This window comes from Cyprinodon tularosa, unplaced genomic scaffold, assembly GCF_016077235.1.
Source record: "Cyprinodon tularosa strain WSP-4 unplaced genomic scaffold, ASM1607723v1 ctg63, whole genome shotgun sequence".
NCBI classification, from domain to species: Eukaryota; Metazoa; Chordata; class Actinopteri; order Cyprinodontiformes; family Cyprinodontidae; genus Cyprinodon; species Cyprinodon tularosa.
This window is the reverse complement of record NW_024039374.1, coordinates 2,998,693-3,010,543: the sequence shown is the minus strand read 5'-3', so window position 1 is coordinate 3,010,543 and position 11,851 is coordinate 2,998,693. Positions and strand designations below refer to the sequence as shown.

Below are 11,851 nucleotides of genomic sequence, written 5' to 3'. Positions count from 1 at the left end.
CACTTCACGTAGTCATGGCAGACGACTACAGGCGACAAGATTTTGAGTTGGAAAGGAGAATATTTGAGCTGGACAACAAATGTTCATGTCTCCGAGCTGAAAACCAAGGTCTCTATTAGGCATCTTGTTCTATTATTTATGAGTTGTAACTGTCCTAAATAGTTTATTTAAAGAAGAGGAAAAATTTTCCTGTGTTGTTTAGCCAAGAAGCTAACCAACGAACGTTAGCTTGCAGCCATAGCAACAACTGTTGTTTGACAACTTATTTATGTTATTTTGAACTAACCCGCGTAGCACCAACTTTATAATAGATATTACTGTTTAAGTCGTGGTGTTTTTCGTATTTACTGTTATTTTGGTTAATGACAAACATTAAATCTTGACTTAAGGTTTTAGTTTTTTATACTAATGACTTTAAATTGGGGTGTGTATGTGAATTGCGTATAGCTGTTCACATGTCCTAATAATAAAACCAAACAAGCACGATCACGGTAGATAAAAGGTGCTTGCAAAACATATATCCTTAAATCTAGTTACTATGCTGTCAATGCTAAAAAAACACCCCTTTTGAAGAGTGCTGGGTGTCAAGACCCATTCTTAATGTTATGTCTATTCTGTAAATACTAATGTAATTTGATCTTCTTTCTTTCCATAGATGATGACTATTTGCAGAATGCATCTGCTGTGCTAGAGAAATTAAAAGGCTTCTACAGAGAAGGAGGAGAAAGCTTTAACATTTCCAAGCTCCTGCAGGATTACACAGAGGTTTTTGTTTTTTCACTCACTAACCCATTACTCACTAAATGCTACTAATAAATTGTTGTGAAGCTTAAACTTGATCAATTACAGATTTGTTAGCTCTTTATCCCAGGTTTCAGGTTTAGCCAGAATTTTTCTTTGTGGGTTTTTAGGATTTCCTCCTCATGCATAATTGAGTTATTATGGGGTGCTCCAGCTGCCTCTTGATTACTTGTTCTCTCTCTAAATTACCATTTGGTATCACATACACCCATACTATATATCCTGTATGTGTTTTTGTTGGCCCTGTAATCATGAGCATGCATTTCAAGGGATAAATGTAAAACATTTGACAAACAGTGAAATGATCAAATTATATCTGACCCTAACCATCTATCCATAGTACGTTTTCTCACACTTGCCAAATGGCAAGACATTTTTCAGTGAGAGTCGATTAAGTTAAACTCTCTTTGGCACCAATAATTGATGGTAGTCCATTGTAATAACAAGGTTTGGGTTCTGCAATAACAATAATAAAAAGATTTGTAACACAACAAATAACACGTATTTGATTAGAGAAATTGCTCAACTTCAGAATAATTTTAGGAACCTTCCGGGAGGAGATGGACAATCCTTGATTTTGTGATTTTGTGTTTCATTTTCAAATTATCTGTGTAATTCGAGCAACTGCTATCTTAAAGATTTCTTTTTTTTAAATCAACTCTTACTTGTATAAATGTATGTAGACATTGCTGGGGGTTTCCCCCAGATAAACGTTGCATCAGTGCAGAGATGCTATTTACTGGGTAAAGGTCCTGTAGGGGTCTAGTTTATTTGAGTCTAGGTCCGAGTTATAAGTCCCCCATAGATTCATACTTGCCCACACTTAGCACCCACAAATATTTTGAATATAAACAAAACAGCATTAAGTGGATGAAGTTGAAAGTATTTCTGTTGGGAAAAGGACATTTTTGCTGCAGCCACCCCTTGTTAGGCTTAGATGGTGCAAAGCGTGTTATGTTTTGCAACTAATCTACAAAAACAGTTGAAGAAAAATTTGAGCATGATTATAAAGGGATTTAAAGAGAAAAGCCATGTTTTTGATACAAAAATCCATTTTACTTCAGTCTAAATCCTTGTTTGTTTTTTTGCAGAATCTACATCAAAGGCACATTCACATCAAAAAACACAGATTTTACTTACTTTTTCTAGATAAACAGGAAGAAGTCATTGTGCTGATTTTAATAAAAGAAACTATTAGCCTCACAGAGAAAATTAAAATCACTTCAGATATGTATAAATCTGGTTTAGTAAGGGCGTCTGTCTCAAGCTACTTACAGTTGTTTATCTATTAGCTTCTCAAGGCTTTTAAGTTAATTGAGCTTTTGTTGTAGAATTAGAACATTTATTTCTAATAGAGATTTTTGTTTTTTCTATGCAGGCGATACTTGACATCACTTTTTATGAAGAGAATCAACTGGTAGATCAGGAATTCCCTGAGGACTCCTCGCCGGTTAAGATCCAGCAGCTGCTGCAAGACTTGACTGAGCCAGAAGTTTTAGTGGGCAGACTGACACCTGGACAGGAGGTCAGCATGGTTTTCTTAGAGTTTTTTGGTTGTGTCTTATTCTACTGTCTTCTTCACGCATTCTGAAATGACACAGTCTATATGTGTAAGTGGTGGTCCTTAAAGCCCACTAAAGGTGAAGACACTATCATCTAATAAGAGCGTATTTCCATTGTGATTTAAGGCTGCTTCATTCTTTGATTGATTTTCAGAATCTCTGTAACATTATTTTGTACCTTTGCACCCTGAAACACGGAGCTATTCATGTGTTTTGGTCTTTGATAGGTGCAGTGTATGTTGGGCACAGAGATGTTGGAGTGCCTCTACTGGAGACGTGGAGCTCTGCTGTACATGTACTGCCACACCCTTCATCAGCGAAAGCAATGGATAAAGAAAAACAAGGACACATTCATAAAGGTACCACACTCTAAATGGAGACTGCCTTTGAAAAGGATTCATACTCTGGGTGCCTTTTTACATTTTGTCACCCTGTACCCACAGAAATCATTGGGTTTTATTTGGGACTTTACTAAATAGACCTGTACAAACTAGGATTAAAGGGATGATTATACATGGTACTTCTAAAACTCAAAATGGTGTGCTGTGCATTTGTATTTTCCACATTTAATGCTGATCATTTTTAAACAAAGCCCAGTTCCAGCTATAACATTGATATTAAGTAAACAGTCCATCTTCATGTTATTTAACCATAAACAGCTATATTAAGGCCAGAACAACAAGTTTGTTGACAAGAACAACAAAGACAAGTGTACAGTGGAAATAAATTTAATTGCAACAATTAGTTTATTAGTTTCCCATTGAAATGATGTGTAGTTGTAGCCAACCTTTACCCAGTTTCTTCAAGGAGAGTTTATATCAAACCTTTATTGGTGTATATAAATTGGTTATTAATGTCAAAACTCAAATATTTTTATTAAACTGTTGCAAGACTGATCTGGTCTACCTTTTTAAATTCAAGACCCCATGTTTATTATTTACAGGTGCTCCCATTCAGTCTGTGGATCCATTGCAAAGCAGGGAAAATGAAAGACAGTCTTTGGTGTTGCTTGTAGAGACATAGCCTAATGGTCGCAACTCTTGGTGCTATCAAATCTTTCTACAAGCTTTGGCCGAGGAGGAGGAGCTGAATACATACCCCCCCCCCCCCCCTCCCCCTTCATTTTTTCCTTTGCATAAAAAAAAAAATGGCAACCATGTATATCCGTTCTACCCCCTTATTATTATAGTCATCCACTTTGTGCAAGGGCAAACACACAAATTCCAAGTAAAATGCAAAAAAGTTCCTCTCTATGATATAACCAAATCTGGAAAGGTCAAGGAGTAAAATCTCAAGTCCCTTGACTATTTAGTATGTCACTATAATGCTTTTGAGACTTTTCTCGTCATACCATGTTAAACTCAATAAATTTTTTGATCCAGTGTATTCAGGAAGGCGTTCGATATTTGATGCGAATGCTACAAGTAAGAAACACAGTGAAGCTCAGCGATGGGGTGGTTCTTCATGAAGGCGCTACAGCAAGCATTTTATCTGAAGGTAAATATGTTCATCTCTGCCTAATAAAAACTTTACTCATGTTGTTTTTTTCTTCCTCACACGTTTACTCCGTTATGTTTTTTGAAAGGCATTTTTTCTGACATTCACCTTCTGACAATGATGTACATTGGAGAGATGTGTTTCTGGGCTGTGAAGTATGAGGACTGCAGCGGTGACTCCACAGAGCACAGATTAGATGGCCTTCAGTTTCGGGACATCGGTACTCAGATACTGAACAAATACGTGCATGCCTGCGAGGGCCCTTTGCAGGGGCAGGGCTGGAATACGGAAAATGCCAAGGAAATCCTTAGTGTTTTACAGTGAAATAAACTGCTCCTATGTAAAAGTTACCACCAGGCACAGGTCAGTGTTCAGTTGTGTCAAACCTAATAAATATGGAGCTCCATGAAAGAGGTGTTGTGTTGTAGAAGGTAAAAGAGGGGAACATGCAAGTTTATTTGAAGAAGAGGTCTGGATTTTCTTACACCCAAAGAATTTGGGTGTGGAGGGGGCCAGGAGCATGTGAATGTGAGTTTAGAAAATACTGCTGGAGGAAAAACGAAGGTGATAAAGAGAAGAAGCTCAGCAATTGTTTCTTTTCTGCTGACTAAGCAGAACTCATCCTGAATAGTGCTTGGAGCAGTTGTTTTGCTCTAAAGATGTTATAATTTTATTATTAATATTCAGAAGGTATTATTTAAATAAAATGACCATCTCTAATTTTAAAGGTTTGTTTCAGATTTAAAGATAATCTGGCAGGATATGTAACATTGCACGTAACATATTATTTATTGTTTTGTTGCAATTTTTTGTGTTTAAGGTGTAGTTGTGGTTAATATGTGTGTATAAAATATACACATAATAGATAAAACAAGTTGTTTCAGAACCAATGACCAATTTTATGTATGTTTAGTTGTGTTCATGCCATTCTTCTGTTTTCCTATATATAATGAAAATAAATTTTCTTCCACTCCACTTGAATAATATCGGCTGTGTAGCTATTAATACAGAGCCTGTTATTTGATGAAGAGAAATCCGTTTTTTATGTCTTTGTTGACAATAAAGATATGATTTGTTTTCAGAAAGCGTTTTTTTCTGATATATAATTTGTATTGTTTGAAGAAAATAAAAAAAAACATTGCTTGCTTCTTCTATGTGTAAAACTACACTACCCATAATCCTCCATTACTGCCACTCACAAGGAAGTACAAACAGGTAAAGTCTAAGTTGTTTGGAAACGTAGGATGAGTTGGAAGCAGCTTGTCATTCGCTTCTACCGTTGAAGCCATGGCTGAGAGACACGGGCAGCTAAGATCTGTGGTTATTCGCAGCTTCAGGCGGTTCAGTGAGCGATATTTTCCAGAGAAAAATGGACAATCCTTGACGTCTGAAGTGGAACAAGAAGCAGAGGGATCACACTTTGGGTATTTGGACAGTTTACCAGTAAGTCAAACAAGAATTGGCAATGGTAGCTAAAGGGGGAATTTACAAGTAATCGAAAGCTAAAAAGCATTATGTGTATTATTTTTATTTTTTCCCTCTCACATTCAAAGGGTGTATCGACATTTTTAAATAAACGTTTTTGGCATAATATAATTTTACAGAGGCGTAGCCAGAACATTTTAATAAGGGTGGCCAGGCAATAACCAATGTACACTAAAGGGTGGCTGAAAGCAATGGTGTGAATATCGGTAAGCAGAGAATGCAATTGGCCCCGTACGCTATTGTGAATTAGGACGTCTCGTTGCAAATGTAATGTTGCGAACAATCCCTCTTAAGCCCACCTGACATTACTTTGACTGATCGGACTTATTTATACCCCAACATAAGGCAGATTTCAACAGGATGACACCAATAGCAAAGCAGTCAGTGGTACTTTTAATTACTGTGTTAATAACTGTGTATAGTTCATTAGACGGTTTGTAAAAAAAAAAAAAAAAAAGTACGTTCCTATAATATGTTTCAAGAACGCAATAAAGATCTTAAAAGAACAAAATATTTGAGTATTTCATTTTTTTTACAATACGGCTTGGAGTTAGCAAAAAGTAGTTAATTCAAGTTTACTAAAAGTTCACTAACCTCATACTTAAAATCAGGCAGTGCACTTAGAGTTTACTTATAGCGCAAGAACAAGCTTGTAGATATAATCATGAGAGTAATCATAAATAAATCAAACCATGTGTCACTCAGTAAAACAATATAAATATAGAATCATATTTACAATAATTTATATGAAATGTAAATAACTATATATACATATATCAATATCAATGAATTATATCAATAAACTGTCTGCATCATCATGGATACATTTACATTAAGTATACTTTAGTAAACTTAAAAATGTCCCAATTTAGTTAGAAGAAGTGTTACTTTAGTAATACTTCAAGTACACTTAAAGTGCATTGTTCGGTATACTTTCTAAACTTATACTCAAGTATTCTTAATAGAATTTACTTCAAGTATAATACTTTTTGCTAAGGTAATCCAGAGCGTCGATTAAAAACATAACCATTACGTACAATGTCTTAGCGATGATGGATACCAAAAACAGGTACTTAAGGGGATTCCAGAAAAGAAAAAGCAAAGAAGAGTTGCTGGAAGAATGGAAAAAACTTCCCAAAATAGGTGGACTTTGCGGTTACAGTGTGTAAAGATTGCTACCAGGAGATGAATGGAGAGAGCGTGGGTGAGGAGGAAGGCTGTGAAACTAAAGGTAGAGACTCCTTTTGCAGCAGAATATACTAAAATATATGAATGTCTGCTGAAGATGAAAAATGATGAAGTGTGTATTTATAGAGCACATTTTGGGTCGGTTGTCATCTTTTCTGTTTTTCCTTTCCTGTTCTATTTACATTGCAGTGTCCCTATAATCTATAAAACTCCCTGCATGAATTATAATTAAGCTATTTATATGCATAAATCAAGTGGAAAACTATGACGATAGCTGTACTACTCCACTTGTGAAAGCTAAATCTGTTGGGCTATTTTTGGCATCAAGACAATTATTCTTATTGCCATATTGCCAGACAGGACACTGTAAAAAAACAACAAAACAAAAAAAACCTCAGGGTCAATCTATACTGTTCCAACATGATCCACATTTTAAAAATAAAGACAAACTATACTTTCTTACAGCCTTTGCTAACAAATAAACGCATATATTTAAAAATCTGTGCTTTCTAGATAAATGGTATAGTGGATAAAATTCCTTCAGTTTAGATTTCTGGGACAAACATCTTTTCCATTGTCATTACTTACATACTTTTATCAATAATCATTCTGCATAAAATTTATATTTATAAGTACTTATACCTGCATAAATTGATTATAAGTCGTTAATAAAATAGTTATTTATTTGTGATTTCACTGAAGACTCCTGGATGACTTGCTGAAACATCATTCTCTTTTTATCATTTTTACTCCATATATAACACAAAATTTAGTTCTGAAAAGAGCATGAATTCTGTACTTATCTTTAATGTTAGTATACTGATGTGAACCAATTAACTACTAAAATGGCAGGGGTGGCCAAGGGGGTGGCCGATGATTGGCTGGGGGTGGCCATGGCCACCCCTGGCCCCCCATCTTGCTCCACCCATGTCAGTAGACTCTTCCTATCTATACCAACCTGTGGTCTATTAAATGTGTAGACCTACTTCTTAAGCCTAAAACTAAGCAAGCTAGTCTGGCATTATGTGAAGATAAGTAAAAGAAAAGGTAATGTAGCTTCTAAACCTGGTATTTTACCAAAAAATGTATAAGCATTTATACATTTTAAGACATAAGGGCTTAAAAATAACATTTCCATTCCTATTTTAGGGAAAAGCTGGCTTGTTTTTCTAGGAGATGAAAAGATCCTTAAATTCCAATAAAACACGTTGACAGTTCTGTGTTTACAACTTCTGATGAATGTATGTGCAGACTAAATCACTGAAAAAATAATGCATCCGCTTTTGGCATTTACTTAATCATATTTAGTTACTTAACACAATTGTTTTATGTCCTAACCTGCTAAAATGAAACAATTGTGTTAAAGTAACTAAATATGATTTTAAAAAATGCCAAAAACGGTTTTATTACTTTTTACAGTGATGTTGACAAGCCCAAAACACGATTTAATCGTTATGAACCCCTAAATCTAAGAGTTAGTAGTTCTGCTTTATTTGGTGTGTTTGGAAATGGAAAAAAGAGGGATTTATGTTTTCAGGAACAGATTTCATCAAATACATCCACAATTGAAAGGTTCCCGTGTCTTAGTGTGACAATGTGGTATACAGGTGGTGAAGACACAGGGGATCTGGATTTAGTTTATGCCATCCGTCCGTAAAAGGGACGGACATATTATCACTGATTAAACCAATCTGGGAAATGAACAGTTCATCCCACTTTTTACAGAAAAAAGCTTCACCAACATAATGTCAAAAATAAATAGACCCTTTTTTCTAAAGCTGTGAAGACCCTGTTTGACCAAAAGTAATTTTTTAATAATTTAATAATAAGTTTATATATTCGCAAAACAAGCGTAACTTTATGTAAAAACATGCAATGTTCTCTTTTAAGAATGCCCATATTTGTTAAGCCCAATCAGCACACAGAGGAAGTTATTTCAGCAACTTCCATCTATGATCTTGTTGTTTTGTCCATGGTCAGCATTAGAACGTTGACTCATAACTAATTAAAAAACTTTGAGAGGTTTTTCTCCCCTTTATCTTAGCAGCAAAAGACAAGAGCAAGGTCAGATCAGCCCTGTAAAGGTTTAGGGATAGGGTCAGAGCTTACTTTGGGTATACAGCCACCAGATAACCCTTAATAACACTAACAATCCCAGAGTTCTGCCGGCGTGAAAGAAATCTAAAAACAGTATTTTATGGGTTTTTTTTTTTTCTAAAGGTGGACATAAAGTTTCTCATCATGACCTTTCTCTCTCCTGTGGATATCTGTAACCTTGGAGCCACCTGTCGATACTGGAGGGCCATGGTGAGAGATCCGTTACTGTGGAGATACTTCCTGTTGCGAGACATGCCACACTGGTCCTCCATCGATCATCTGACTATGCCCAATTTAGACATGCTGGATGCTCCACTAGTTAGTGAACATGAAAGCTTGGAAGACAGAGAGGAAGGGGCGGAGACAAACAGGGAACTGAAATCCGATTACATGTCAGAGTAGGTGCATTTTCTGATACATCAATGCTAATTTCGGACCATTTACTTCATGTATATTTTGTTTCTAAATGTGTGTTTTGTTTTGCCAGATACCTAAAAGGTTGTCCATCCTGCAGACAGCAGTGGTTGCCCTCCCGGCCAGCATACGAGCTTCTTACCTCTTTTCTTCAGTACCTGGTGCCATCCTCTGAACCTCGCTATGCAATGTTTGGGCCTGGTATGGAGCAGCTTGATGTCTCTTTGGTTAGAAGGCTCATGTATTCCCCAGATCTGTTACCTGTGTCAGGCACTCCTCACAAACAGATAAATGGTGAGCTGATTTCAAACTATTCCTTGTTCTAGGTTGATTTATACAAACATAAATCAAGTAAAATTCTTTTTCTGCTTCAATTGTGCCAGTCTGGGTCTTGTATTCAAATTACTTTCTGAATTCAAAACTAATCTTACTCCAAATGTGTCTAAACCTTTAAAGTTGTACCCAGGACCATGGACAGCGTTTATACGGCTTCTACATCTTTTTCATTTTTATCACATTGTAACTGCAATTTTAATGTATTTGACTGGGCATTTAACTGGCAGACTAAAACAAAGCTTTTAAATGAAAGAAAAACAAGGTATATACGTTTGTCTAAATGTTTAGGCCTGCTACCTTTTTTGGAAATGATCCTCTATCATAGTGCTAAGTCGTTAAAAGTCTTTTTAGGCAATAATCTGTATTTAGCTCCTTCTGGATTTGTGTTAACGTTCCAGCTTTTGTGTTTTTAAAGAATCATATGCACACAGCATAATGTTGCCAGTTCTGCGTTTCACCCCAGAGTTGTTGCATTCAGATCAATGGTAATTTTTCTTTTAAGTACACATAGCATATTTTATGTAGGCAGCCCAAAAAGTTCATTTCTGACATCAGGAGACCAGAGCACCGTCTTTCATTAGCTTGCTGGATCCCCTCTGTGCCTTTTAGGAAACTTTAAATATCTAATGAGTTTCTTTCAAATCAGATTCTCAAGCTGAGGGTATCTGGAGCTTTTCTTGCATTAGCCTTGGGTGTCTTCGCTACTTCTATCTGAATAATTATCTGCCTGCTCAGGTTGTCTGGATTAATGAAAAGCAATGTCTACTTTTGCAGGTTTGCCCTTCTCTTTCAGTTTTTTTTTTCAGATTTTTATATCGAACAGTGTTTAATGAGATATTTAAAGCTATATTAGCCTAACAATGCTTTAACCTCTCCACATCCCGGTCTGTCCGCTGTGTCCCTGGGTCCTTCATGAAATCAAAAATGTTCTCCAACAAACCTCCATGGTCATCATATACCAGCTGTGCTCCTTCTGAAATTGCATCTTGAATATTTATTATCCTTTTTTTTTCTGGTTTGAACTAGTCCATCGCATCATTTGTGTGAGAAAGCATTTACAAAAAAAATTCAAGGTGTCTGAATATTTCTTTATCCCGTTAAATGTATCCTGATATTTGGCTACCACATGAGGGCAGTATTAGCCACATTCCTAGTCAGGCGGGTCCTGAAATGGCAAAAAACAAAACATAATGCTGGACATCATTGGTTTTCTAGGTATCGGCTCTGGGATTAGTTACCTGTTTAACAACAAGCACAGATTTAACATCCTAACCCTGTACTCCACCAACAGGTAAGTTCTTTTTATAAAAGAAATCAAATAATTGCATGTGATTACAAGTTTTTTTTTGCTTGAATTGATATGACCATGGCTACGGATATAATTTTTTTGCATTTATGACTGCAGGGCCGAAAGAGAAAAGGCACGACTGCAGCAGGAGAGTATCAACAATAAGCTTTTTGTTTTTGGGGGAACTGATGACTCGGGTTATCCAGTGTATACTCCCGCTCCTCAGGTGCAGATGGTATGCCAAGAGGTGGACGGCTTCATTTATGTCGCCAATGCAGAGCCTGAAAAAGGTGAGAGAAAATGGCAGGGGATGTTTTGTTTTTTTTCTCCAGCACTGTTTGAAATTGTCACTATGATTTTTGTAATGATGTTGGTTTTAGAATTATCAATAATAATCATAAGCAAAAACAAAAAAATATTTGATTTCCAGGGGACGGAGCCTCTGAGGTGTCCCAGATTAGGGCTGTGCTGAATTGTGTTGGGGACTCCTTAGCTAAACCTCTGCTGGTGCTTTCCTGCATCTCCCGAGAACCAGAGGAGGTGACAGGTGGGGCTAAATGTCGAACGCCCTGCGTTTACATGGCGAGGAGACTTGGCCTTCCTCAACTTTCTAATCGCTGGATGGTAATCGGTTTATAATGGATCAATTACTAGCTTTGATCTCAACCGTCACTATGGTGATCTTTTTCAAATTTTTCTTTTTCTTTGCAGGTCCAGGATGCAGTCGCAGAATCCTTATCAGGTGTTTTAGATGGAATCGCCTGGCTGCTAAAATCTTCTGGCGTTAAGATTTAAATTCTAATACTTTCATGAGAAAATGGGCTACTGAACATCTTGCCACTGTATCTTGTTTATATGCACTACTTTATTATTTTTACCTTGTATGCACAGAAAAAGTAGATGTTTTTTTTAAGCGGCGTTAGTGAAGGAATTCCAGCTTTCTCTGGGAAATCTATGAAACTGCTGTGTTTAGCAGTAACTTTAATAAAATGTTTTGTTAACGTTATTTACTATTATAAACTTTTCATTATAAAGAAAATTTGGTAACATTTGACATCTTGTGCATTTTGCATATGGTCACAATTATATTATGCTGACCACTAGATTTCATAGTTATTGTTCACAAAAAACACTCCTGTGAAGCTCTTAATGGAAATGCTAGAAAAAAAAAGCATGCTTCCAA

General features: G+C 36.2%; 2 protein-coding genes across 2 annotated transcripts; both read left to right on the top strand.

Moving 5' to 3' along the window:
- LOC119798576 (UPF0600 protein C5orf51 homolog) lies at positions 1-4,941 on the top strand. The gene is made up of 6 exons (XM_038308111.1): positions 1-108; positions 656-765; positions 2,180-2,326; positions 2,591-2,722; positions 3,746-3,860; positions 3,949-4,941. Exons 1-6 carry the CDS (start codon positions 15-17, stop codon positions 4,182-4,184), a joined length of 834 nt encoding a protein of 277 aa, XP_038164039.1. The 5' UTR covers positions 1-14; the 3' UTR covers positions 4,185-4,941.
- Positions 4,942-5,037: 96 nt separating this feature from the next.
- fbxo4 (F-box protein 4) lies at positions 5,038-11,481 on the top strand. The gene is made up of 7 exons (XM_038308109.1): positions 5,038-5,303; positions 8,754-9,028; positions 9,118-9,338; positions 10,596-10,671; positions 10,786-10,958; positions 11,099-11,292; positions 11,380-11,481. The coding sequence occupies exons 1-7, from the start codon at positions 5,148-5,150 to the stop codon at positions 11,461-11,463; spliced, it is 1,179 nt and encodes a 392-aa protein (XP_038164037.1). The 5' UTR covers positions 5,038-5,147; the 3' UTR covers positions 11,464-11,481.
- Positions 11,482-11,851: the final 370 nt, after the last annotated feature.

Coding starts and splice junctions, on each gene's coding strand:
- fbxo4 (XM_038308109.1), top strand. CDS start 5,148: ATGGCTGAGAGACACGGGCAGCTAAGATCTGTGGTTATTCGCAGCTTC. Junction 9,029..9,117: donor AAATCCGATTACATGTCAGA/GTAGGTGCATTT, acceptor TTGTTTTGCCAG/ATACCTAAAAGGTTGTCCAT. Junction 10,672..10,785: donor ACCCTGTACTCCACCAACAG/GTAAGTTCTTTT, acceptor TTATGACTGCAG/GGCCGAAAGAGAAAAGGCAC.
- LOC119798576 (XM_038308111.1), top strand. CDS start 15: ATGGCAGACGACTACAGGCGACAAGATTTTGAGTTGGAAAGGAGAATA. Junction 2,723..3,745: donor ACAAGGACACATTCATAAAG/GTACCACACTCT, acceptor TTTTTGATCCAG/TGTATTCAGGAAGGCGTTCG. Junction 3,861..3,948: donor AGCAAGCATTTTATCTGAAG/GTAAATATGTTC, acceptor GTTTTTTGAAAG/GCATTTTTTCTGACATTCAC.